A 26,517-nucleotide genomic window follows, 5' to 3' on the forward strand; every position below is an offset into this window, starting at 1 on the left:
GTTCAGGGCTTGAGGATGAGAAGGACAAAGCCTTCCAGCGGTGGGCGTGGGGCACACAGAGGTCCTCCCAGGAAAGGCAGACGTCCGCTTCCATCTGCAACCCGGGGCAGTGCGAGCAGTGGAGAAGGTGAGCAGGGGACACCAGAGCCCTGAGTGAGGGCCAGGTTCCCATGCATCTGACGGTCTCTTGGCCTCTTCTGACAGGGGTCCCCAGAGCCCCTCCTGGGGCAGGTACTCGCCAGCCCGGGCTCTGTGTAGCCCCAGGGACTGAGAGGCATCTGGCCCTGTGCTCCCCACAGATGACACTGGGGAACCACTGGCTCAGCTGCCCACAGGCTTTCTGCCAGGCAGAGGTGTGCAGGAGCCACGACCGGGAGGGAGGGCGGTCTCCCCCACACAGACCCTCCGACCTCCCCCTCTTTCCCGTCTGGAATCGAGGTGGCCACAGACCTGTACTGCAGAAGAACCCAGTTCTGATTCCAACCGAGTGCTTCCCCCAAGCCGGGACCCACCCACCCTCCCAACTGGAGCTGGGGTGAAAGACTCTACTTTGGGAATCTTTCCCCCAACACACCAACCTCTTGCTCATTTGCAGATGATTTGCCTCTATTTGCCTAATGTTTTAATGAAGAAAAGTACAGAAATCACTCCGTACACATGCCCTCCGTGCCCCAGTCCCGACCAGGTCCATGGACCTCCCTCACGCTCCTCTCCCTGCGGTCACAGCAGGCCCAGCTCACCCCCACAGAGGGCATGGCTCAGGAGAGGAGGACCTGGCCTCCGTCCTGCAGGCAGGTTCTCCCTGGATCTCCTCAGGTGGAGAAGAAAGACGGCTGCGTGGTGAGTGGAGGTCACCGGTACCCTGTTCATGATGTAGCTTGGGGCGCTGAGGACGAGTGCCCACATTCTTCTCTTCCTTCCCCGAGGACTCCATGGCTTCCTGGTGAAACCTCCTCAGAAGCCCCTCTCCTGCCTCCCTGGGGTCCTGGGCATTGCCGGTGTCTTCCATCTTTGGGGACTGGCTCTCCAGGCCAGTGTAGGTGTCAGCGTCAGGCTTCTGTCATCATCGTGGCTGTGTGGCCTGGCAGGGCCATTCCAGGGTGAGGCGGGGCTAGGAGCTGGATTCTGTAAGACACAAGGCCCCAGGGTACGCGGCTGGTCCTGCAGGGGCAGCTGCCCACCCTCAGATATATGAGTGCTGAAGGCCGTACAGCAAGGGGGTGAGGCCTGGGGCTCTGCCATCAGGGTCGTGGGTTCAAATCCACAGCCACGTGTGCTCTTTGGGCAGAAGCCTTCCCCAGGCCACCCAGACACCAGGTGCCCACACAAGCTGGGCCTCTGAGAGGCTCCCTGAGCGCCTGGGACAGGTGCCACAGACAGAACCAGGGTCCTGGGCCAGGCCCGAAAGGCCGTTTCTCTGAACAAAGTTCAATTTCTGAATAATTAAAAATGTTAGGGGTTATTTATTTATTTGTTTGTTTCGGCTCTAAAATGTAAGATGTTAAAATCCTATTGGGGAAAAATGTTCTCTTATGAACAGGTATTATTTGCTTTACATAGGACAAGGTCACCACTGAGAGAACCAGCATGGCTTTGGGGCACTGAGTGTCCAAATCTGGGCATATTTACAAAGGTTCAACATGGAAGAAGCCTCTCTGTCACCTGTAGAAACGGGTTGCAAAGCAGCCTGGGAAGCTGAGGTGGGTGGCACGGAGACCCTTATGCCACGGGTTGCCTATCACTGGTCTGGTCCAAATACTGCACTTTCCAGATGGGATGTGCCCAGGATGACCAGCGAAGGCCAGGTTCAAGGGCAGAGTCCACGGGCAGCTGCACCAAGAGCCCTACGTCCTACCCAGGCCCGATCTCTCTAGAGCTGACAGGCCCTGAAGGCAGGCACGTGGCCAGGGCGGCGCCTTTACCTGTGACAATGAGGGTGGTCGTGCTGACAGCCTGGCCCAGCGTGTTCTCAGCCACTGCCTTGTACTGGCCGCTGTCCTTGGGGGAGACGCTGGGGATGACCAGGGAGCACACGCCCAGCGTGTCGGTGCTGTACACCCCAGGGTTTCCTGTCAGGCTCTGGTCGTCCTTGAACCAGGTGACGTGGGGCTGGGGCCAGCCGCGCACGGCACAGCTCATGCAGCACTCGCAGCCGGACGGCAGCATGTGGGGCCGGAGGCCCACCAGGAACCAGGGCTTCTGGCGCAGGTTGGGGTCCCGATAGCTGGGAGCTTTCACCGTGAGCCCATCTGTGGTGAAACCCGGCACGAGACAGGAGGGTCAGAAGCTGACAGGCTGGCAGGGCCACCACTGGCAGAAAGACCCAGTGGGACGCGGCATTTCCTGGGCCTTCCTGCACATTCGGGCCCTTAGACTTCACTCACTTTGTCATCTTTGTCTATAAATATTCTGGGGATTTTTTTTTTTTTTACTGTAAGCTAACACACATTCACTCTGGACAAATTGGAACACAAATTAGACCTTGGGTCCAGCTATTCACGGAGACATGTTCTGGCCCCCTGAGCCAGGTACCCCAGCACCCCGTGTGCCCTGCCATCCTGGGGTTCACAGAGCTCACCTCGCTGCCGTGGGATGCACCAGGGCTGGCTGGTGTCCGAGGGCATGCTGGCCCCCAGCGCGTTCTTGGCCACCACGCGGAAGTGATACTCGTGGCCGGGGACGACGCCCAGCAGGGTGAAGCGGTTGGTGTGGACACGGTCGGCCACCTCGCGCCAGGAGCTGTGGCTGGAGGAGCGTGTCAGCACCGTGTAGTACAGAGGGATGCCCCGGGTCTCGTCCGGAGATGGCTCCCACTCGGCTGTCACTGTCCCAGGCACGTTCTCCTGCAGGCTGATGGGCCCGGGTGACTGCGGGTAGTCTGCGGGAGAGAGGCCAGAGGGAGCTGAGTTTGGGGGCGACCCAGCAGAGCGCCTGACCACGCCCACGGGCTCTGCGTGGCTCTCCCTGAGTCCCCACATCTTCTAGGGGACAGTCTTGCTGTGCAGGAAGCCGGAGCCAGAGAGAGATTCCAGGGTCCACCGTTCTCTCTGGGGGGTGGGAACCTCACTTTGGTTTCTATGTAAAATGACCCAGGATGGAAATAGACGGGGGGCTTTCATGGCCACCTTCCAGAGCCCTTTGTCAGTGGTTCATCCTCTGTGTCCCGAGTCACCTCCCAGTGGGTGGGTGTGCAGGATGCACTGTGGGGGGGCACCCTTCACCTCCACAGGGACTACAGACAGCTCTCTCCACAGCTCTGAGTGAGGTCATGGGGTGACCATCTTTGCTCACTGACTCGAAGTGAAGACTAATGCAAGTCTGCTGAGGGGCTGTGGCTTAACTGTCCCTGAGCTCCTGAGGCAGAAGAGAGTCCCCAGACCCCCTTGGCCTCTCCTCCTTTCTCTCTTCAGCACCTACGAGGGTTCGGGTGTGGTCACCTGCATCCTCAGGCCTGGTAGAAAAGCCAAGACCTGGGAGCAGGCCACACCTTGGTGAGTGGCCAAGCCGGCACCCGCAGCCCCAGCCCAGGCTCGCCTCACCTGCCACCCTGAGGTGGAAGGAGTAGGTGGCCTCCTCCCCCTGGAGGCCCCTCAGCACCACGGTGTAGAAACCACTGTCTGAGAGGCTGGCCGCAGGAACCAGGAGCTGGGTGAGGCCGTCCTTGCTGGAGGTCACATTTCTCTTAGGCAAGGGCAGGCCGTCCTTCAGCCAGGTCACCTCCGGCATGGGGGCAGCCTGAGAAGCAAGGAAGGAAAAGTGAGGTGGGATGATCTGTGGAGGCCACAACAGTGGCCCCTGAGGGGCAAAGACAGGCTCCGGGGGGAGTGCTGGCTGGGACGGGGCTGCAGGTGGGACTGGGGGTGGGCAAAAACGCCAAGTGTCCTCGATGCCACACCCTTGCAGCCATCTGGATTTTATTCTGCAGGAAAACCTAAGTAGAGCTGGATACACATGGCAGGGGTGTGGGGATGAGATGGGGAAGAGAGGGCTCATGCAGACGTGAACGCTGACCACCTGATGCCCAGACCGGGGGCCCAGCAGCTTCCAGGAGGGGGTCATGGTCGCCTGGCCCATGCAGTGGTGACACTGTCCGGGAAGGGATGGCCACGCCACCAGCACCCCGTGAAGCCCTCAGAGTCACATGGGGATGGTAACAGTGACTTACCCACAGGGATGTTCTGAGGACCCAAAAGTTAATAATACAAGGAAAGTGCAGCGATGGGGAGCAAACCACAGGGGACACTCGGCAGGTGTCACACATTTCTGCCATCGTGTCACTGTTACAATCTCATAGTTCATTCAGAACAGGCAATTTGGACTTAGGCCTGGGTTTGGGTGTCATTCTGCCACCAGTGTGCTTCCCACACAGACGGCGATGGTGACAGTGACAGTTTCTATGACAACGGGCAGTGCATGCTGGGTGCTAGCCCTGTGCTGGCACGGTGTATGTGCTTTCAATGTATGAGTTCCTCGAATCCTCAGAACAATCCTTTGAGGTAAGTTACTGACAGGTGAGGACGTTGGTACACAGAGAGGTGAAAAGATTTGTCCAAAGTTAAACAACTGGTGAGCAATGAGGGCGAAATTTGAACCCGGTCTGAGCTTCTAACCGCTACCCTGTACTGCAATACTAGGAGAGAGGTGGTGTTGCCTGAGGCTCATCCTGAGTCACGTGCAGGTCATGTGCTTGCACAAAGTGTTAATGCATTCTGAAGTCAAAGGGGGTGATCCACGCTGCAGGCCCCCTCAATTCCAGACAAAGTGGGAGCCGTGGTTTGGAAGTGCAGTACCGGAAGCTTCCACTAGAGGGCCTTGCAGAATGGCGGCCCGGTGGCCAGGTGAGGGCTGGACCTTCAAGGAAGGCCCTCTTCCCTCCTTCCTCACTCTGGCCTGATGTCCAGCATAAGCTCCGGTCACTGACTAGGGTCCAGAGGGAGCGGGATGAGACGAGAACCAGAGGGCTGAGCCTGGCTGCCTTGGTTGTTCCGCCCTTCCCCACATCTATTAGATACACTCACCTCAAACGAGACGGGCACGCGAATGGTGTCCCCAACTCTAACCATCAGCGAGTCCTTTGAGTCCATGAGGAACCTGGGAGCGACTGGAACACACATGACAGCTTGTCACCTCCCTTTGCAGTTGGGCCCCAGCCCCTGGTCCCCGAGGAGGTGGGGAAAGGTGGGCCGACCTCACGGACGCTGAGCCCTAACTGGCCAGGTGGCTCTGAAGGGACTGTGGGGAGCTGGGAGGAGGGCTTGGGGGGGCGCCGGAGCTGGCGGGGAGGTGCTAGCGGGTGAGGGATGGGGGCTGAGAAAGGAAAGCTGTCGGACAGGTCTCGACCTGAACAGAGAGGACACTGAAAAGTTACCCGACACTTCCTTTTGCAGGTGAGCTGGCCCCTGGTCTGAGACAGGAAGTGACAGGCCTGAGACCACAGGGATGGGGCAGAGCCAGGATGAGGTCCAGGGCTTCCGGACTCAGGTGCAGTATGCTTTTCCCTGTGCATGTCCCCCTTATTGTCCAGTGACAACGAGGGGCTGTTGGGATGGCCCCGTGTCTTGGGTTGAAGACGGGTCAGCTGCGTCCACATTAGAGCCCAGGGAGGAGGACAACTGACCTGTCCATAACAGGAGGCCGGCGTCCTCCTCACTGAGCGTGCAGCTCATGTGGGGTCACTGGTTTCATCCTGACCGGCCATAACTAGTGGTGTGACCCAGGGCAAAGTCCCTTTCACCTCAGTCTCCTTGTTTGTAAACTGGGGATACAAATATTAACCTTGCAGGATTTTTATGAGTTGCAATGAGAAAACGTTTCTGAAAGGGCCTGCCTGGCACACAGCAGGTGCCCGGTAAGTGTCACTTGACGAAGCTGAGGGCTCAGCGAGATCAGGGGTGCCGCCCAGAGGCCCCTCTCAGGAGAGGGAGGGCAGGGAGGTGGCACTCACCGGAAACGGGCATGGCTTCCACTAACATGTCCAGGGCAGTGGGCTGGCTGCGGCCCCCGTCGTTAACTGCTGTCACCCGCACGAAGTAGCCCTGTCGGGGCCGAAGCCCCTTGGCGGTGTAGGTGGTGGCAGACACGGTGCCCATGTGGCACGGGCTCCACTGCAGACTGTCTGAGCTGCACAGCTCCACCACATATCCCTGCGCTTCGTCCCCATCCTCCGTGTCCGGCGGGGCCCAGCGCACGGTGATGCTGGTGTGTGACGTGTCCGTGACCTCGAGGTCCCTCACGGGCCCGGGGCGCCCTGGCAGGGCACCATGGCAATGTCAGGAGTGGCACTGCCCTCTCCTGAGGGAGGCCCCTCACTGGGGACAATTTGTGTTCCTGTGGGAGGCTGGGGTCCTGCCTCCAGACCTTCCTGGTCACCTACCTAGAGCCAAACCCTTCCTCCGTCCCATCCCTGCCTCAGGCGTGACCACAGATCCCAGCTCACCTCCTGCAGGGAGCCTCCCAGCTCATTCCACCAGCCCCTCCCCCTAACTATCTTCCCATAATTCCCGAGATTTAGAGTTTCAGGGGATGATTTCTTAGGCTCCAAGGCCCTGAAGACTAGAATTCTGTACTTTTTATTCTGAGCTCTAAGCCCCGGGCAGGACTCTTTCATGGAGGTACCCAGAGCAGCGTTTCCAGGCTGCGTGCCTCAGAATCAGGTTTTTGCTCGGTGTTTTGTGGAAAAGGCATTCTCTGCTCAGATTTGGGAAATCTGGGTCAAACAAAGCAGGCCAGGTGTCTTTTCCGTGGGACTTGGGATGTCATAGGCTGCACCTCAAACTCCTTTGGCCACAGGCCTTGCTGTCACCATCACTCTCACAATTTCTGTCACATCTTGGTACTCTGCTCTTTCTGAGACCACAAGCAAGGAAATCCTATTCTAGACCGGAAGTGTCTCAACGGCAGAGGCCAGGATGTATCCACCTAGTCCTGGTACAGTGCTGGTTGCCCAGCAGGTGATGAGCAAACACTCACTGGATGGGGAACTGATGGTGGGGTTCCCGGTGAGCCCCTGAGGTGGGGTTCCCCCACCGCCCTGCAGGGACAAAACTCCCTCACTCGGGGACTAGATGGTTACAGGAAAGGACAGGTGGGCCAGCCTGGGGACTGACCTGCCCAGAGGCTGACAAGTGCATGAAGTGACCTGGGGAGGGGGCTCTTCTACTCCCCATTGCCTGGTCCTTGGGTCTGTTAAAGCTCAGTCTGAGGACTTAGCCACCGCCGGCCCCTGAGATACGCCTCATCTCAGAGGACTTTGACCTTTATCTTGCAGTCTGCCTGGCCGATCCCTTCGGGACTGTCCCTGAGCTGTGGCCCCCGTCCTGTCCCACTGGCTTCAGAGCCATCCCCTGCTTGCCACCACCACCTGCATCCTGGGTTGGTGTCCACTTACTCATGGGGTCCCGAGCAAACACGGCTTCCGACGGGGGTCCTGGCTCCCCAGGGCCAGCAGGGGCCACGGCCGTGACCCGGAACTCATACTGACAGTCGTGCCGCAAATCCACAACCGTCCACTTCCGCTCTGTGGAAAGCCCACCCCGTTAGTCCCCCTGTGACAGGACCAGGTGACCAGGGGACACAGACGGCTTGGTGCATCCGTTCTGGAGAAGAGACGACCCCTCCTGGGGCCCTAACACAGCACCCAGCCAGGAGGCGTGACTCAGCTCCCTTCTAGGTGGGGACAGCACATCTCAGGAAGTCAGGGCCTCCACACCCTGTCTGGTTCTGCACCCGCTTGCTGGTGGTCGTGGGCAAGTGCCCTAAACTCTCATTTTATGGATGAGGAAGCCAAGATCTTGACAGAAGAGAGCTGCCAGAGGTCAAGGCCAGACGGAGGGGCAGGGCAAACAGCTCCACGCCCAGCTCCCATCCTGACACGCCCACTGGACCAGGCTTCCTGCCTGGGCACCGTGGACACGTTAGACAGACAATTCTTTGTTGGGGAAGTGGGGGCGGCGGGGGCTGTCCTGTGCGTCGTGTGTAGCGGCACGTCTGGCCTCTTTACACCAGATGCCACTCCCCACCCTCCCCCACTTCAGCTATAACAACCCAGTTGCCAGACATGACCCTGTGTTCCCAGGGGCACAGCCACCCAGTCTACCAGGTAGACCCACTCTACCCGGCCCATCTGGCATGATGGTGACACAGGACCCCAGAGCTGGGGTGCCAGGGCGACGTGGAACACCCAGTCAGGCACTCACCAGGCACGGGCTGATCGGTCACTGCTGTCCAGGTGTTACTCCCCTTCTTACGCTTCTCAATCAGGTAGCCCAGGATGTGGACACGGCTGCGGCCCCGAGGGGCTGTCCACGTCAGAGTGATGCCCTGGCTGGAGGCCGACAGGATCGCTGGGGTGGAAGGGGGCCCGGGGAGTGCTGCGGGCAGACAAGTTGCCGGTCAGCCAGAGGCCGAGGAGAAGTGCCAGCTCAGAGAGGTCCTGGGAGGCGTCGGGGGCGGGCCGCACTCTGTCCCTTCTGGGGACGGCTGGAGACACTGCTCCAGCCGCTCATGGAATGATGGGGATGGGGAGCACAGTGGCCTAGGAGCCAGCCAGCCCCGAGGCCCTGATGGGAGCCCCAGACGGAGGAGCCATGTGATGGAGGACGAGGCCAGCCCACCACGCTCGGTCCTGAGAGTGGGCTCTGTGTGTCCATCCCCTCTGCAGAGCCACAGCTGGGAGAAGACCCCAAAAATCTTGTTCCCACATCCTACGTGATGTTGTGCTGAGGCCTCTCCATGGTGCCCTTGAGGGCACAGTGGGGACCCCAGGACGTTCTCCACCCCACCCCAAACTGTCCTCTCACCCTCAGGAGCCACCAGCACCTCCGCAGACTCCAGGGCCTCCCCGGCCCCCTCCGAGGACACGGCCCGCACGCGGAAGGCGTACTTCTTGCCCTGCTCCACCTGGGCGTCGGTGAAGGTGGTACTGTCTGCCGGGGCCTCGCCCACCTTCAGCCACGTGCTCCTGCTGGCCTGCCTCCTCTCCACCACGTAGCGCTCCACGGCCCGGCCTCCGTCATCCCGAGGGGGCCGCCAGCGGAGGCAGACACCAGCCCCATGGCAGTCCTGCACCTCCAGGGGGCCCTGTGGGGGCTGGGGCTTGTCTGGGAGACCCCAAGAGGAGCAGAAAGAGAAGGGGCATCAGAGCAGCTGCAAGGGAGCGGTGCTGGACCTCCCCCATCAACGGATAAGCCTGTCATGGTTGAAACCAGAGAGATTCGGGCAGGACCCAGAGAGGTCTGTCCCGGGACACATGCACACACCCAGGGAGGTGACGTGGACAGCGCCGGCCGGAGCCCAGTCCCCCACGTGGTGGCTGGTGTGGGCACCTCCTCAGCGCTCCAACCTCACCATGCCGGCCCCGTTCCAGGCTGGGGCCACCTTCCCACCAGCAACTATCCCAGGGCCCCCTCCCAGCCCTTTACTTTATGGAACTGCTTCTCCCCGCCCAGTCTGGGGGGAGGACAGGAAGGAGCAGGTTTGGACGCTGGGGCCTTGGCTGGGGAGGCTGGCGGATACCTATGACTTGCAGGGTGAGTGTGGCCTGCACGGAGCCACCCTCGCTTCTCAGCGTCACGCTGTACTGGCCGCCATCCTTCCGTCTGGTGCTGGGGAGGCACAGCCGAGTGAAGCCGTCGCCCAGGGCCACCTGGGCGCCCCCACTGCTGCTGCCCTCCACCTGGGCCCCGTCCTTCCTCCAGGTGGCCTGAACAGGTAGGCGACTCTTGAAGGGGATCTTCACAGTCAGCGGCTTCCCAGCCTTGACCGTCAGAGGCTCCCTCAGTCTGTCTGTCACATCCGGAGCGATGACAGGGGGATCTAGACGTGGACAGCACAAGGGAGTCAAAGAGGCCAGGGCACTGGCACCCAGGGGTGGGGACAGAAGGACCCAGGGAGGGGGGTCTGGGCTAAGAGCCAGAACCCCAGCCCCCACCTCCTGAGGCCTAACAAAGCTGGGAGGCGGGACAGTGGCCTCATCTGCAGCAGCAGGGACCGCGGACCAGGGACCTCTCCAAGGACTTTCTGAAGGAATTTTAAAATCGTCTTCTCAGACAGGATGAGGTCACACCCTGGCTGCATACCAGCCACACGTCCTGGCATTTGCAGGTCACCTGGCGGGGAAGGGCAGGCTGGGCTCACCTTGGACAGTCAGGGTGGCCTCGGTCTTCTGGTTGCCGACTGCAAAGCTGTACTTCCCGGCCTGGGTCCCTTGCACATCCTCAATGATGAGCCTGTGTACCAGACCATCTTGCTCGAAGACGAGTCCATCCTGGGCACTGAGCTGGAGGCAGGGTCAGAGCGGAGCCGGTCAGCCCAACCCAGGCTCCTCCCGGCCCAGCTCTGCAGGGCCCCTCACTAATGCAGTTGCAGGAATCACAGTAACGGGTGTGAAGGAAACACTTAGCACGTGCCAGGCATGTGCTGACGCTGTCTGCTCTGTCCCTCACTGAACGGCCACTACAGCCTACGGCAGTGCGTGCACTTTGCCCAGTCTATAGATGGAACCAGAGGTCACATAAGTGCCCGGGAAGCCAGGTCTCGCTGGCGCCAGGCCCCAGCTCTGAAGCACTGTGACGTGCTTTCCTGAGACGGCCGCCAGAATGGAGGACAGATGGCCGTCCCAGAGCTGAGAGACTCCGCCTGCGTGGGCTGAGAAAATGGCATTTGTATCAGGCCTTAAAGGACCTGAGAATTCAACAGGTGCTGGGCTGAGAAGGCATTTGGGGCAGCGGCAGGAGAGTGAGAGGTGTGGGGACTGGATGAGCAGGAGAGACCTCAGTTCAAAGTCCAATGTATCGTAAACACCCCAAGTCCTTGGTTGTTTAAACTCCCAGGGTACATGCATGAGGAAAAGAGGAATGAAAAGCCTGCTTTCTCCCCTCGCCTCCTTCCCCTCCTCTCCTCTCCTCTCCGTCCTCACCCCAAACATGTTGGTAAAGGGAGGGGACAGTACCTTGACTCCATCCTTAAACCAGGAACCAGGTCCCATGTCCCTGGTGAGGGTACAGGAGAGCACGGCAGTCTCTCCCAGTTGTGCTTCCGTGTCAGCCAGGCCCTGGCAGAAGTGGCCTAGGGGGGCTGAAGAGACACAGAGAGAGGCTGGGGACAGTCTCTCAGGGCCCCCCCGAAGCCCAGCCTCCCAGGCCATGGCCTGCCCTGCACCCTGGGGGGCTCGCACGTCCTGCCAGCTGGGCTTAGCCAGTGCTGGCTCAGAAAGTCCCTATGGCGAGTGCAGGAGACGTGGGCGCAGGTGGCTGAAGGGCATCTAAGTCAGAGAGGGGAAGCTGGGTGACCCACGTTTCTGTGCTTTGGGCATAGGGTATCAAGACAGATGTCCAGGACACCCCTGAGCCCCACAGTCTGGATCCCGCCTGCACAAGGAGGAAAAGGCTGCTTCTGGGAGTGGGAGGAGGCCCCCCCAAAACAGGGGGCACTGGCAGGAACAAACGCCTGGGGCTGAAAGCAACACTGGGAACGACCCAAGCACCCCAGTGTGGAGCCAGCACAGCTGAGAAAACCTACCTCGGGCCTCCTCAGAGAAACCCCCAGTGTCAGGCTTGCGTCTGGATCTGGGGCTCTGGGTGGCGTTCCTCTCCTGGCCACAGACGTCCAACCTGCTTTCTGCGCCACCTCTCCTGCCGCCAAGGGGACTCTGGGGCTTGCGGCTCCGGTCTTCGTGCAGAGTCTCCCCAGAGTACCCTCCGTCTTCTTCTGTAGGCAGCTGCCCCCTACCTCTGGCCTCACCTGCTACCCTCCTCTCTGTGGCTCCAACCTCGGCCTCCGACTGTGTTTGGGTCCTGCTCCTGCCTGGCCGCCTGCCTGACCGGCCAGACTCTTCTGCTCCCTGTCCCTCATGTTCCTTCAGGGCCCCTGGACTTCGAGCCCTGTCATTCGGGAAGCCCTCGTCCTCCAGTGTGTCTTTTTCTCCCCTCTGTCTTCTGCCCAGCTGAGACCCCGGGCCCCAGATATCCCCAGATCTGTCTCCAGAGTCTCTCCTGCGAAAAGCACCTTCTCGGCCATTCCAGGCTCCATCTGAGTCCCCTGGGCCAGCAGAACTGCCCTTTCTAGGACCTGAACCCTGGCTGTCCTGGGACCTTGGGCCTTGCCTCCCACCAAGCGCTTCTTGGCCTGCAGCCCCCTGCTGGGCCCTGCGGCCCTCTCGCCCTTCCTGGCTCCCACTGGAGGTGGCATCTTTCCCATGCAGAGAACTGGACACCCTGGAGTCTGGGAGCTGCCTCCCAGTTCCTGTGCTGCCTTGGCCAAGCCCCTGGTCTTCCCAGCCTGGCGCCCGAGCGCGGCTTACCTCTCGCCCCTCGGCAGACTCTGACGCAGATCTGCCCCTTTCCTGGGGCGTCTGCATGCTGTCCAGAGCCTGGCCTGTGCCTGCTGGGCTCCCACGTGCCACTGACAACCCCTTGCCTCCTGGCAGGAAGTCCTCTGCCCCCCGAGATGCCGGTCCTGCCTGGCCAGCAGCTCCTCCCCTGTCTGCTGTCGCTGGGGCCGCTTTCCTCAAGTCCCCTTCACGTCTCGATGCCAGAGCAGCTGTCTCTGCCCGGGTGTCATTCTCCACAGCCCCCTGACCGTCAAGAGAGCCAGAAGCCTGCACACCTCCTTGGTCTGCAGACCCACCCGCCATACTGGGAGCCCCAGGAGACCGTGAGGTCCCAGGGCCATCTTGCCACTCTCTGACACCTGCTTTTCCCTTTAATCCAACAGCCCCCAAATCCCCAGGGGTCCCTGAGGTTGCAGAGCCCCCATGGCCGTCCTCAGAGCCCCGCCTGTCTACAGCGCCCATGCCAGTCACCCCAGAACCCACCCCAGGACCGGCCCCATCCACCAGCCCCGTTCCCCTGCTCCTCTCTGGGCCACCCTGGGGGCTTGTGCCTCCGTAAGACCCCTGTGATGCTGCCCCGCCTCCTGACCCGTGCCCCATGGCTTCTCGGCCTCTGGCTCTACCCTCATGTCCTGTCCCAGCCAATGAGCCTGCTACTCCAAACCGCTCGGAACCATCTCTGCAGCCCGTCTCACTCTCTGGCCCTGTTCCCCCAGACCGTCCCGAGCCTCCCCGATGACCTGCCTCGGTCCCCGACATGGCTTTCCCAGAACCCCCTAAACCATCACTATCACCTGCTTTGCTCCCTGACCCCATCCCCTCAGGAGCCCCCAAATCCTTCCCATAACCTGCCTCATCGGCTGGCCCAACCCCGTCCCTGTGACCTGCCTCAGCCCCTGGCCCCCTTCCTCCCAGGCCCCCTGCACCGTCTCGAAAGCCCCCCTCGCTCCCTGGCCCTGACCCCCCAGGCCCAAGACCCCCAGACCCTCCTCCATAGGCTGTTCTGCCTCCGCTGTGCTGAGGGCCCAGAGTTCCGGGTCCTTCCCCGTGACCCAGGCCACTGCCAGACCCAGACAGTCGCTGGCTCTCGGAACCGGCCTCTGTGTGCAGAGCCTGTGCCTCGGGGCGCCTGGAGTCGTCCCCACGACCGGCTCCAGCCCCCGGGGCCCTGGTTCCATCCCCACCGCTCACTTTGCCCACTTCCCTCAGAGACCCTGGTTCCATGGCTCCTGGACCCCCTTCTCCAAAGGCCCCCATTGCTCCTGAGGCATCTCCAGTTGAACCCTGAGGCCTTGTTCTTCCAGAGCCCCCTGGTTCTGCCCCCACACGTCCCTCCCCAGCAGGCCCCACTGTCCCCAGACTCCCCAGGGCACCATCGGAACTACGCTTCCCCCCAGGGCCAGCATCCCCACGGCCTATGGATGCGACCCCGGCCCCTGGACGCATCCTGGTTTCACCCAGGGGCGCTCCGCCAGGGCCACCTGGGCCGTCCTGGAGACCCGCAAGTCGGCCAGACTCCCTTCCCGCAGGACTGTGCCCATCTTGGCTTCCAGGCCACGGTGCCCCAGGCCCCTGTGAGCCATGCCTGTGACCAGCGCCCTGCTCAGACTCTGCTCCCCCAGGCACACCGGAGGCAACACTGTAGCCAGCACCGCGAGCAGACCCTATTTCTCCTGGCGCCCCTGAGCCATCACCATAACCAGCCCCGTTTTCAGGACCGAGCCCCCTAAAATTCCCTAGGCCATCACCATAGCTGGATCCCACTCCCCCCAGGCCACCTAAACCAGCCTCAGAGCCCATTTCACCTCTGGGTGCCCCCCCTCTGCTGCTCCATGTCCCATTCTGGAAATGTGGTTCCGACCCCATGGCCCCTGGACCACTTGATCCATCCGTGCCTCCCAGTGTCCCCCCAGACCCCCGAGCACTCCGGCTTGGAGACCCCATTAGCCCGTGGCTTCTGGCATCCACCTCCTGGCCAGACCCCGCCAGCCCAGCCGCCTGGGCACCGCCCATCCCCCCTGCCCCTCCACCAGACGCCAGCGCTCCGGGCCCCTGCTGGCTCCCGGTTTGGCTGAGGCTGGACGTCGTGTCGTCCCAAGGATGCGTGCTCTCAGCCTCTCCTCTGCCAGCCACCCCTGCTCCCCTCTGACCTGCTGTCCACCTTTGGGAACCCTCGGGGGTTCCACAGCCATCTCCTGCCTCTCCCAAGGCGACCCCTGTCTGCTGGCCTTCCCTTCCCTGGGGTCCCCGAGGACCCCTGTTCCAGTCCCCAGCACCTCCTGGTCCTCCAGCACCGGCTTTGGAGCCCCTTCCGCCACCCACAAGCTCCCCTGGGCCCTGTCCATCTGCCTCCTGCCATGAACCCTTAGTTTGGGCCTCAGGACTCCCACCCCCCAGAGGGAATTTTCTGCCACCAGATCCTGGGGGTTCCTGGAAGGCCTTGCCTGCAGATGCCTGTCCTGGAGACTGCCCTGACCCCCTGTGGCCCCTTGCTTCCCCATGCTCACTGTCACCCCCCTGAGAGCCCCAGGACTCATGGCCCCTGCCTGCCGAGGAGCTAGGTCCTCTTTCGCCAGGAGCCCCCAGGGTGCCAGGACCTCCTGCGGCACTGCTGCCTCCAGCCTCCCCCAGGCCTGGGCCAGGACCCCACACTGCCCCGGCTGCTCCCCTCCCTTTGTCCCTGCTCTGAACATCCCCTCCCCCTACCTCACCTAGGCTCTCCCCCTGCAAAATCTCCATTGCTTCCCCTTCTGACCAAGACCCCATAGGACCAGACTGGGACCCCTGTAGGGCCCTCGTTCCTGTCCCAGGTCCCAACTGGGCCCCCCGGAGTTGTTCCTGTCCTTCCTCACTGCTCCCATGTCCTCCAGCCCAAGGCTCCCTGGACCCTGCTGCCCCACCAGGTCTGTCCCCATGACTGTCCCTGCCATCTGGCTGATGACCTTCCATCAGGCCCGACCCTGATCCCGGGCCCTCTCCCTGTGGGTGGGGCCTCCCCAGGAAGCTCCCGTCCCAGCCTCCCTCGCTGTGGAGCTGACTTTGCCCAGAAGTGGCTCTGCACCCCTCTGCTTCCAGAAGACCCTGTCTTGTCTGCCCAGGGCCCCAGGCTGAGTCAGCTGCTCCCTCATCCACCATCAAGGAGTAGCTATGCCCGCCAAGGCCATGTGTGTCTGGGCCAGCTGTGAGCTGGAGCCCAGGAGACGGCCCAGTCCCCTGGCGGGAGCTCCCTGGGGGGCCCTGCCCTCTGAGCTGCCCCCTCTCGCTGCTGGTGCTCCTGGATCCTTCTGCGTCTGAGGTCTGGGCTCCTTGCAGCTGAACTTGTAGGTCAGCACTTGTGGTCAGAAGGCCTTTGTCCTTCCCGTCTTTGGCGAGAGGTCAGCGTGCCCACAGAGAGACAGGAGAAAAGACCCACTAAATCAGGCCGATTGTCACTTGTCCAACGGCCACTGCTTTGCCTGACCCTGTTTCCCCCATAGAGACACAAGCTGACCATCTGAGAAGGAAGCCAGGATGTGCCAGCTCAGTGACTGATAAACGCCATCACTGGGCACTTCCTCAGCCCTACGCCCTCAGCCCACTGCACCCCGCTATGCAGTTCCTGAGGACCTCTGGAGAAAATACGGGAGCCCAAAGTCACCTGCTTATCAAACTGCCACGAGCAGCTACGTGGTTTCTAAAAGCCCGCCTTACAGTCTCCTGGGATCGCCCTGAACCCCAAAGCAGAGGGTGCGGTGGTTCAGGGTGTTCTTTGGCCTGACCCAGGGGCCTCTCACCCACGGAGCCCGGGCCACTGTGCCAAGCCCTGGACCAGACCCCAGGGCCAGCTTGGGTCTGTGCCCCAGAGAACTCCCAGAGGCCCAATGGAGCAGATGCCTCTGGGCAGCACTGAGCTGGCTGGGAAGCCGCATGGCAGTGGGTCAAGACAAACTGAAGGAGCTCCCCTCCTCCCCTGAGGGTGACAGTTCCATCCAAAGCAAGTGACTGGCCAAAGGGAGCCCCTGCCCTGGTCTTCCTCATGCCCTCCTGGGCCTGAGGTCAAGCCTCAGTGGGGACAGGTATGATCCACGTACCTTCAACCACCAGCCAGGCGCTGGAGGTGTAAAGCCCAGTGCTCAGGGAGTAGGCGCCCATGTCTGAGAGACGGGCCCCCCTCACCATCAGCTTGTGGGTCAGCCCGTCAGGGGACACGGACATTTCGTACTTGTCGCTTGGCTGGAGTGAGCGGTGCTGGAAACTCCAGGCAGCTTTGGGACAGGCGCTGGAGAGGACACACTGAAAGACGGCGTCACTCTGCTCTTCACAATGGACCTCGGCCAGTGGCACGACCACTCGGGGGGGGATGGCTGTCGGGGAAGTAGGAACGGGCCTTCAGACTGGCCGTGTACACAGTGTGAGCCGACGCGGTGAGGCTGGGAGTTCAGAAACCCCAGTTCAGACAGCTCCGTCACAAGCCCCCTGTGTCACTTTGGACGGGTCACCTCTTACCCCCCAGAAAACAAGGGGTTATAATTAGGATATGAACGGGAAGACTATTTTTAGCTCTAGAATTCTGTAATTCTGCATCCAAAAGTTATGTCTGGGGGCAACGTGGGTACGTGAAGGACATCAGCATGCCAAGTGCCTTGTCCTCACAGCCATCCCCGAGGTAGGCGTGACTATGTCCATTTGACAAGTAAGGAAATGGAGGCTTCTAGAGTTAGATGACGTGCCCCAGTCTTCCCCAGCTCACAGGTGGCCCCGCCAGCATTCACACCCGGGTCTGCGGGCTCCAAAGCCTCTGCTCATCCCCCACCCTCGTCGTCTCCAGGCTTTTCCAAGCCCCACCAGGCATGCTGGAGGTCCCACCCCTTCCTTCTTCCTCAATCCTGCTCAGCCACATACTTTATGATACCTCTGCCTCTCCTTCCCAGGGGTCCCTGGGGCTGTCAGGGGTCCAGGAGGTGGTGTGTATGCAGCTACTCTACTCGTGTGGACGGGACAGTTCCCAGGTGGGGAGGACGCATGGGAGGCACAGGTCTGAATAGGGCACAAGTGTGCCCAACGCAGTGGAGTCTTGCTAAGGGGTGCTGGGAGACGAGGATGGGCAGAAGGGTGGCAGATGAAAAAGGAGCGGGATTCTGGGGGCTGTGAACTCAGTTTGGACCTGATCGGAAGCTGATAGCAGAGCCGGGGCGTGGCGTGTACCGTGGACGTGTGGGGCCGAAACCCAGAAGAGCCAGCTCAGCACCAGGAGAGCACAGAGCATGGAGTGAGACTTCCGGAAAAGGGAGCAGTGTCATGTCCCCCTCTGGGTGTGTGCCCCTCGGTCTCCTCACACCCATGCTTCCCCAGCTGTGGCACTGATGTGGCCACCCGCCGCGGGCCTGCCCACTCCGACTTGCGCAGAGAAGCCCACTCACCGCTGGCCTCCAGTTCTGTGGAGAAGATTTCGGCGTCCTCCACCCTGACCTGGTAAATGCCAGCGTCCTCGGGCCACAGATCCTGGATCTGGAATTGGTAGTGCTTCCCCAACCGTCGCACGTGGCGCTTGCTCTGGCTGTCGAAGCCATAGCGGACCATCTCACCATCCTGAGGCCAGAAAAGAAGGGGCTCAGGGCCTTGGCAGGTCCCCAGCACCTCCTGTCACAGTCCCACTCTGGCTGCACTCAGCAGTTGTCTCCCACTGACTCATTCCTGGACCATAAAGGGGAGGGAGGGGCGGGGTGGAGAGCAGGTCTGGAGGGAAACACATGCTCTAGGAATGTCCACACTTCAGACCCAGGAGTAAATTACTGGCCAGGGTTGTGCGGGAAGCACCTGACACTACCCAGCAGGCAGCTGACACTGGGCAGAGCTACCACCCCCACAGCCCTGCAAGGTTAGCGGGGACAGGAGACAGTGCCAGGCACTGGGGTGTCCATTCATGACGATGCCAGAGGACTCCTGGGTGTCCTCCCGGCTCTGCAGAACCCAGGGATCCACTCACACACGCCCACCTCAGCCGAACCCCACAGAGTTGCTATTTGCTGAGGGTTTTAGATACTGGGACACATCAGGGCATTAAAAGAGCAAGGATTTCTGCCCCAGGGAGCTCAGATGGTGTGGGGGAGACCGACAAATAATACACGTGGTAAGTAAACAATAGACTATGTTTGGAAGAAACAGAACGGCGGGGGCAGAGAGAGGAGGGTGTTAGTTTAGGAGTGCCAGGGTGGGGCTGGGGGACACAGCAGGGTCCCCCCCAATTCCTGCCCCAAGGACCTGCAGCAGCCCTGCCAGAGCCCTTGGCCCTCAGCGGCCCCTCCAGGTTCACCTTATACAGGTATATCTTGTTCTCAGCATCCTTAAGATCTAGCTCCAGTTCAAACGTTGCAATTCCCTCCTTGGTGATTTTGATGTGTTTCCAGTTGGATACGGAGTTGAGGTACTAGGAAAGACAAAACCACCAGGGGAGCTCTCTGAGCTTGCTCCTCAGGGCACTCCAACCCCTCAGACCCCGGCCCCCCAATCTCCCCGTGGAAAATGCATTTCCCAAGTGGGAGACTTAAGCCCCGTGAGGAAGGAAATTCTCCAAGTTGAGACATCAGGTTGGGAAGGGGAGCGAGAAAGAACCCCAGGTGTCCAGGGGCTCTGAGAACACAGTAGGACTTTTCTGTTCATCACTTATTCCATCCAATCAAAATGAGTCGAGCACCTACTGTGTGCGAAGCCCTGTGCTAAAGCAGATGAGAAGGTTTGAAGGAGAGACAACTGAGGCCCTAGATGGGAGGTTTACTAACATCGCATTTTCAGGATGATGAAAAGAAGTGTTTTGAATTTCCAGAAGAAAAATTAGACTTAGACTCTAGTTAGGTTTGACACAGGAAAGAACTTTCTGCCGTTTATAAGACACAGGAATGAAAATGCCAGTGGGAACCGTGAGCTTCCCTTCCCTGAAGCCGTTGGAAATAAGATAGGCCCCCACAGTCTGTGATGACAGCAGTGGTGATGATGGTGACAGTGGCAGTGGTGATGACGACAGCTGCCAGGAAGCCCTTCCTATGTGCCCGTACTCGGCTGAGTGCTCTAAGCACATTCTCTCACTGCCCTCGCAGTAACCCTACAAGGTAGACACGACTGTAACACTCATCTTACAAGGAGGAAACCAAGACACGGGCCGAGCTTTCCCCAAGCCCTGGACTGAGGATCAGAACCAGCTTTCACAGCCAGGACGTCTACGTGGAAGCCTGGGTCCCTGGCCAGACCCACACACGCTGGGGGGCTGGATGAGGGCGGGCCCCCCAGCAGGCTTGGTTTCTGCGAACCCAGCTCCAGTGGGCGGCGAGGTGCCATGGCGGGCGGGCGCGTGGAGCAGCGGGGCGGGCGCGTGGGACGGCGGGCGGGTACCTGAGCCATCTTGTCTTCCCGCTCCTTGCGCATCTCCTGCAGCTTGCGCAGCATGCCCCGGAAGTCCATGATGCCGTACTTCAGGCACAGCCTCTCGTAGTCCTTTCGGTCCGCCGTCATCAGCAGCTGCCACACCTGTTCCCGATCCACCTTTGTCTTCTCAGAGGTAGAAGGCTGCGCCCTGGGGAACAGCAAGCTTGCAGGTCAGAGGCCAGGGAGCCCCAGGAGCTGGGACCCCGAGGGGACATGGGGAGCTTTCCTCTCCAGAGAGGAAAGGGACAGAGCCTGGGATGTGGGACTGACCCTGTCGGGACAGGAGGACCCAGAAATGGGCAGGGGCAGCCCTCACCCTACGGCATGAGCTTCCCGAGAGAAAGTACTAACAACCTGTACTGTGCATTTCTGGGCAAGATGTCTTTTAGGGGAATTGTTCTGTTGCTTTAAGAACACTTTTTTAAAATCACTGTTCTAGTGGAGCGCCCCATTTCACTGAGGAGCAAATCAGGCTCCGGGAGGAGAGGTGATAACGCAAGGATATGGGGCTTAAAAGTGGCATAGCCACATCCAGATTCCGTCTCCCGCCGCCGGCTGCCTCAGTCTAGCTCCCTGCCTGTGTCCTGGGTGGAGGTGAGAGCTGAGCCCAGCATGGCAGCCGCAGGGGACGGGTACCCTGAGGGCTCGCATCCCCCACGACAGGCCAGACCCACCTCTTCAGCATCTTCCGGAACTCGGCCAGCTGCTGCCTGAGGTCTGGAAAAGGAACAGGCGTGAGGCCCCAACCCCAGGGTGGGATCCCAAGGAGTCAAGGCAGGGCTTTCTTATAGGAAGTGGGGTGGGGACAACCGAGCTTTTGAAAGGGGTCTCCCGTGGACTGGTGAGGACCCGTGAGGTGTCCGTGGGGACCTGGCCAAGTGGAGAGCAGCAGGCAAGGAGTAGCCCACCCCCACAGGCCCCAAGGCGGTCTCTGACGCCCCTTCCACCTACCCTCCTGGGGTTCCTTGTGCCTCTTCCGACTTTTCCGAAAGCCAACTGGACCATCGGGGAGAAGAGGGAGTTGATGTGGATATGCAGGGAGAGAAGCCAGACACACAGACGGTCTTCCTGAGAAAGACGGCACCAGGGCCCCGACGCCCCCGCCCCACCCCCCAGCAGCAGGGATGCGACAGGCAGAGGGTCTGTCCATCATGAGCGTTAATACCCCCGAGGTGGGACCCACCTGCTTATCATCTCACGCGGGGTGGGGGGCCACTCACAAGTCTACAGGGGCTAGGGAGGTGGCACACACGGGCGACTACAAACTGAGGCACAGTTGTAGGGGCAGCTGCTCTTTCGCTCACCCGAGAGCTGCCATGGTTTATGTCCCGTTTGGCCCGACGTGTCCCACAGCTGTGGGGCTGGTCCTGCAGCCACTCACCTACGTCCTCCTAGCTGCTCCCTGGCTCGCCCACCATGCGAGGCCCCCCGCTGCTCTCAGACCCCCCACGCCCTGAGCACTGACGAGGGACAGGGGCAAGCCCACCTTCGATGACCGTGAGCCGGGCCGAGCACATGGCCTCCCCATACGCGTTCACCGCCCGGCACCGGTACTGGTCCGTGTCCTCGCCCATAATCTTGTTGACCTGCAGAGAGGCCAAGCGCAGGGGAACAGGTTAACACTTCCCTCCTCTGTCACCACACACGGCTACGTGCTGGGGACAAAGACACGTCCTTGCCCTCAGGGAGCCCGCGGTGCTCCTCAAGAAAGACAGAGGCCAAACAAAACCTGGACCACCCCGGGGGCAATACCAGCTGTGCCATCAGAGGCAGGAGGAGCTGGTCGTTCACGGCGTGGGGCGTCTGGACCCAAGCACCTTGGCCTCTGCCAGGGACTTCGGGCCGTGGAACCTTGGCGGTTTACCGAACTTCTCTGAACCTCAGTGTCTTTACTTAGAACGTGAGGATAATTCACTCACAACGTAGTGAGTGGTTAGGATTCAATGACATCCTCTGTGCCATGTGGTTAGCCCAGGGTCCAGCACATAGTAGGGTTTCCATGATTGGTAGCTACAAAGATTTCTCATGGTGACCAACGTCCACAGAGGGGCCGGTGAGCCTGCCAGGTCCACACCTGGCTCAGGCCGCCTGGAACCACTGGATGGAGCTGGGTCCTCGACCCCTCTTACTCCTCTGGGGACTGGAGGCCACTGATAAGCCCTTCATGGGACACGCAGAGGCGGGGACGCCCCAGCTTGGGACAAGCTGAGGCGGGGACACCCCAGCTTGGCACAGGAAGAGGCGGGGACGTCCCAGGAGTTGCCGGGTCCTCACCTGTAGCACATGCTCCCTGCTGCCCGGGGCGGAGGAGATCTGGTACTTGCTGGAGTTGCTGAGGTCACCTTTGCTGCTCTGCCAGTACACCTCGGGCTTGGGCTCCCCACAGACCACAGCCCGGAAGATGGCATTTCTTCCTGTAGCAGGAAGAGCAGGGGGAAGGTTGACCAGCTGGGGGAGGGAGTGACAGTACACTTGATACAGCTGTTAGTTTATGTTTTTCTCAGTGCTCCAGGTATCTCTACCGCCCATTCAGGAAGGGTGCCAGGCTGCGGTCCCCAGACTTGAGGACCCTTATGATGCCAGGTGGAGAGCAGCAGTTTCCAGGCACCCAGAGGCCGTCCCTGCCTGGTTTTGTATGGCAGGAGCCGGGGTCTTCACGGAGGCAAGTGGCTGGACTGTCCACGGAGAAGGCAGGGCGTAGGAGGGAGGAGCGTGTCTTTGCAAGTAGGTGGGTAAGGGATCTGAAGGTCTCTCTCAAGACCAGGAACGGGGTGAGTTTTTGTGGGTTCCGTGTCACTCTCTGGGAGGGAATGACCACCTTGGAAAGGAATGGCCCTTTGGCACCTTGAAGGAATTGGCCCTGAGACACAGGGCTCCAGCCTCAGAAAGACCCCAAGCTCCAGGCTTGGCACAGAAGCCTGGGAGCTGGTTCTCTCAAGGACTCTGCAGCTCCTCCTGGAATATGTCAACAGAGAGCAGCATAAACACCTAAGGGTCCTTCTCCATGATGAGGCAGTTTCTTATGACTTTGTCCAGTGAGGACTTGGGAATCTGATTTAGGAAAATAATGTACCACGATTTACTTATACAGAAGGTTGTAAAGAGAAATTTAGTGCAGGAACCTGTGTTGGGGAAAACACGGCAATATGCAGACCTTCCCCCAGCAGCCTGTGTCCCCAGCACTGTCCTGGGGTCTTTTCTCGTGTGGCCTTCCACAAGGGCTTCTGAGCCCAGCCTGCGAACCACTGGGGGTCTGGAGGCAAGAGCTGGGAAGAGCCCAGGTTCACTCAGTTTGAACAGTGGCCCCTGCAGGAGCCGCTTGGAGGCAGGGGGAGGGAAGGGAGGGCTGCTGGGAAACGTGACAACCTCTCCGTGTTCCCAGTGTCACACGGCCCCATCCTTGTTCTCAGAGGCCTTGCATCAGGACACCACCGCATCACTCCCTTGACCCACCCTGCTCCTCAGGTCCCTTCCCTCTTCTGGGGATCCAGGCAGACAGGCCGGCACCCCCAATACAGGGAGATGTGCTGTGACTGGTGGTGGGACAGGCAGGCAGGTCAGGAAGGACCCCAGCCCCTCCGCTGTGCATGCTGGAGGTGGGGGAGCAGGCTCTCGTCTCCGTCAGGAGGCCCCCGCCCCAGCCTCACCTTCCTGCAGTGCCAAGGTGACCGGCTTTTGCTCAAAGTCTGGCGTGCTGCAGCCTTCGGGGATCTCATCCACCAGCTGCCGGATGGTGACCCCGTGCATGGAAGACTTCTTGAGCTTCCCTGAGGAGGAGGGAGAAAGGCACATGGGCCCTGCCGCTCCCTCATGGGTGGCCCTGGACACAGTGGAGAGCTGACCCACAGCCCCAGGCGCACAGTCCCCTCGCTCCCCTGCTGGTGAGGGTGCTTCTGAATTTTCTGGTGGTGGCTGGGTTGGTCCTCCAGGGCGTGCATGGAGCCCCTGGGAAGTGGGCGGGGGTCGCCTTGGGGAGACCCTGGGAGTGTCCCTGGGGAAAAGCTGGACAAGGGAGAGTGGGAAAGGGTCCTTCTCAGGAAGCAGGGCCATGCGGGGAGCTCTGCACCCTTTATTCAGGAAAATAAATCAAATCCCAAAGCTGACACTGGAAGAAGCAGAGAGGAACAGTCTGAAGGTCTCTGAGTACCCCCCTCTCCCAGGGAGGGGCTCGGGCAGGCAGCCGTCTCTCACCTGCCATGGTCTGGCTCCTGTTTGGCTCCTGGGGATGGCGAGTGATCTCCTGAGAACAGAGGACAGAACTGCTTCTGGGGTCAGCTGGCCTAACCCCGTCCTTCCCACAGCATCGGCCGGCGTCCGGGTGGCGCCGATGGAGTGGCTGCCCCCCTAGAGCTCGTCTAACCCCGGGGCCCAGCAAAACCAATTGCCCAGACCTAGGCAGGGGTGGGATTCTGCCCAGTTGTGCCTTTCCAGGTAAAGGAAACCGTGGGGCTGAGCCTACACACTGTGCGGGTGGCCTGGCCTCCCGGGGGGACCCCAGGCCCGATGACCACTCAGAGGATGAGACACAGCGTCCCCGACCTCAGGAGGTCCAGCTCCCGGTATCCAGGACTCTTTCAGCTCCAGCAGCCTGGCCCCCTTGACTTTGGACGTGAATTTCCCAGAGACAAACTCTGGGGTTTTCCAGGGGCCCAGCAGCCCTCTGCCTCCCGTGCTCAGCCAGTCTGGACCCTTTGGATCACTGGGTCTGCGGGGGAGAGTCCCCCACTTGGCCGCTCATGAGCTCTTGTCTGCTCTGGATGGTGGGATCTTCATAAATCCATCTGCCCCCGCTCTGAGGCCAGTGAGTTATGATGTCAGGTGAGCAAGAGCCTTCCAGCCTCTTCTAACCACACCACGATCCCTCCAGTTCCCTCTCAGTGTGGCCAAGGGGAGTGCCCCCCCAGGAGAGGGAGGGGCCTGGCTCTGGGCTGGGGTGGGAGCCGTGGGGAGGGGACGTCTTGGCAGGATTCTCCAGCGGCCCACCTCCTGTGTGATTGGCCCGTGGCTGTGGCATTCCATTTTGGAGACTCCGTTTCCTGCCCCAAGAGCCCTGTTCTCAGAGTGGACCCACACGTGACAGAGCACAGTCCTCCACACATGACGTCTTCCATTTCACAAGTGCCCATCCACTGGCATTTCTGGCCCACAGCGTCCCTTCTACACCCCAGCCACTGCCCCCCGGCGCGTTGGAATGCCATGGCACACCAGAGGCGTTCTGCAGCGGTCACTGCCGCTATCCTACAGAGTCACGAGGGAGGCCGGGGGGAGAGCCGCCAAGCTGGCAGAGGGGCCCCGTCCCACCCACGCCCCAGCACCGCCGCCTGGCACCTGTCCACGACCCCCCCCTGGAGAAATTCAACACAGCACTTTTCATTGTCATCTTCATTACCTGTCCCCATCACCACCAGCTCAGTCCCTTACATGGCTGTTTGTCACACATGGAGAGGTAATGCTAACACGGTCTCCTCTCCTCCAGCTTCCTGCCTACAGGTCCCAGCTGAGAAGGGAGAGAAAGGCAGAGCCCCCACGGGGACTTAGGGGCCCAATGGTCAGCCATCTCACCCTCTGGACCTCCGTTCTTTCAGAAAGAAGCCAGATTGGGTGCAAGGTCAATGACGAATGGACAAGAGATCTGCTTGGTTGGAGACAGGAGGGAGTGGGGAGGAAATGAATTGTCCTCTCATGCTTCTTGCTGAGAAGAGCCCTAATTCTGCTCAGCGCCAAACAGCAGCTGTGTCCTCACTCCAGCCCAACAAGACTTCCGCCCTGGACCCAGGGCCGTGTCCCCCTGCTCTCCCTCCAGCACCCCTGCTCCCAGCGGCAGCTTCATCCCACAGACCCAGGTTCCTGCTGCCTCCAGCTCCTCAGCTGGGAGGACCTGAGGCCCGAAAGAGGCACATGGGGTTTCTCGCACCTGCATGACCGTGTTACGAATCGGACGCACCCAGGGCAGCCCTGAGGCCCTGATTCTGGACAGCTAGTCAGACCTGTAGCCGGGCCATCATTTCGTCCACGCTGTCAGCCAAACAGTGCCGAGAAAGCCAGGGCCAGGACACATGCACCCAGACAGGGTCACTGAAACCCTCTGCCCTGTCCAGAGGGGTGACCCCCCAGGGTGTGAACGGCCGCCAGGGGATGTCCCCGCTATTCTCATGCCCTCTGCCTTCTCCTACTTGAGTGGAAAAGTTAGAGAGCCATCCATCTGTGCCCTACCTCTGCCCCGCTGAGCAGACAGGTGTACGGTGCCCCCTTACCTGGGCGCACAGACGACCTCCGGCCCCCTGCCTGCCCCTCCTCCTCGTTTCCAGCTGCTGCACGCTGCAGGGGCTCTGCAGGGACTGCCCGTGGACAGGCAGTGCTGGGGCAGATGTAGGTCACCGCAGCCTCTGGGCTCCTCTGCCCCTCCCACTCGCCCCGCCTCCCTCCTCCTCCTCCTGCCCGGGGTTGGCAGGGCAGGCCCCCCCAGGGCTAATGCCCTAGCCTCCGGGAGATCAGAGATGGGAGGGCTCAGGGACACAGCTCCTCCAACGCCTGGTCTTGCAAAGCTTTAAGCGGCTAACCAGACTGGCTTCGTGGCGTTTGTTCTCTGCTGCCTCATTTAGATGACCCCTGTCAGCGGGGGTGTTCTCATCCTCTGAAGCCTTAGCTTTTCAGCTAAGCTGGTCCCTGGGGACCCATAAGTCACACAGATATATAAAGCCACCGCCCTCATGGGAATCACAACTCAAAGTGGCACCAAACAGACAACACATTTCGGGAGCTAGTCACAGACCCAGACAGAGAAGAGGGTG

At 60.7% G+C, this 26,517-nt stretch overlaps 1 protein-coding gene across 1 annotated transcript; it reads right to left on the reverse strand.

Moving 5' to 3' along the window:
* Positions 1-596: 596 nt before the first annotated feature.
* On the reverse strand, positions 597-26,055 carry IGFN1 (immunoglobulin like and fibronectin type III domain containing 1). The gene is made up of 25 exons (XM_033099842.1): positions 25,981-26,055; positions 23,918-23,966; positions 23,374-23,493; positions 22,001-22,140; positions 21,213-21,312; positions 20,678-20,722; positions 20,401-20,443; positions 19,694-19,874; positions 18,621-18,734; positions 17,728-17,896; positions 16,399-16,671; positions 15,642-15,690; positions 11,518-11,645; positions 10,949-11,073; positions 10,135-10,276; positions 9,514-9,813; positions 8,799-9,098; positions 8,196-8,369; positions 7,388-7,516; positions 5,945-6,247; positions 5,019-5,101; positions 3,540-3,735; positions 2,579-2,878; positions 1,923-2,249; positions 597-1,125 (listed from the first exon to the last, which is right to left on the reverse strand). The coding sequence occupies exons 2-25, from the start codon at positions 23,922-23,924 to the stop codon at positions 1,112-1,114; spliced, it is 3,762 nt and encodes a 1,253-aa protein (XP_032955733.1). The 5' UTR covers positions 23,925-23,966; positions 25,981-26,055; the 3' UTR covers positions 597-1,111.
* Positions 26,056-26,517: the final 462 nt, after the last annotated feature.

The sequence above is a fragment of the Rhinolophus ferrumequinum genome, chromosome 27, assembly GCF_004115265.2.
Source record: "Rhinolophus ferrumequinum isolate MPI-CBG mRhiFer1 chromosome 27, mRhiFer1_v1.p, whole genome shotgun sequence".
Classification (NCBI taxonomy): Eukaryota; Metazoa; Chordata; class Mammalia; order Chiroptera; family Rhinolophidae; genus Rhinolophus; species Rhinolophus ferrumequinum.

What these genes read in the sequence shown, in the direction of transcription:
- IGFN1 (XM_033099842.1), bottom strand. An exon ending in CACCTTGGCACTGCAGGAAG is followed by an intron (nt 22,141 to 23,373) that starts GTGAGGCTGGGG and finishes TTCCTGCTACAG; the next exon opens with GAAGAAATGCCATCTTCCGG. An exon ending in GGAAGCCATGCCCGTTTCCG is followed by an intron (nt 5,102 to 5,944) that starts GTGAGTGCCACC and finishes TGTGTGTTCCAG; the next exon opens with TCGCTCCCAGGTTCCTCATG.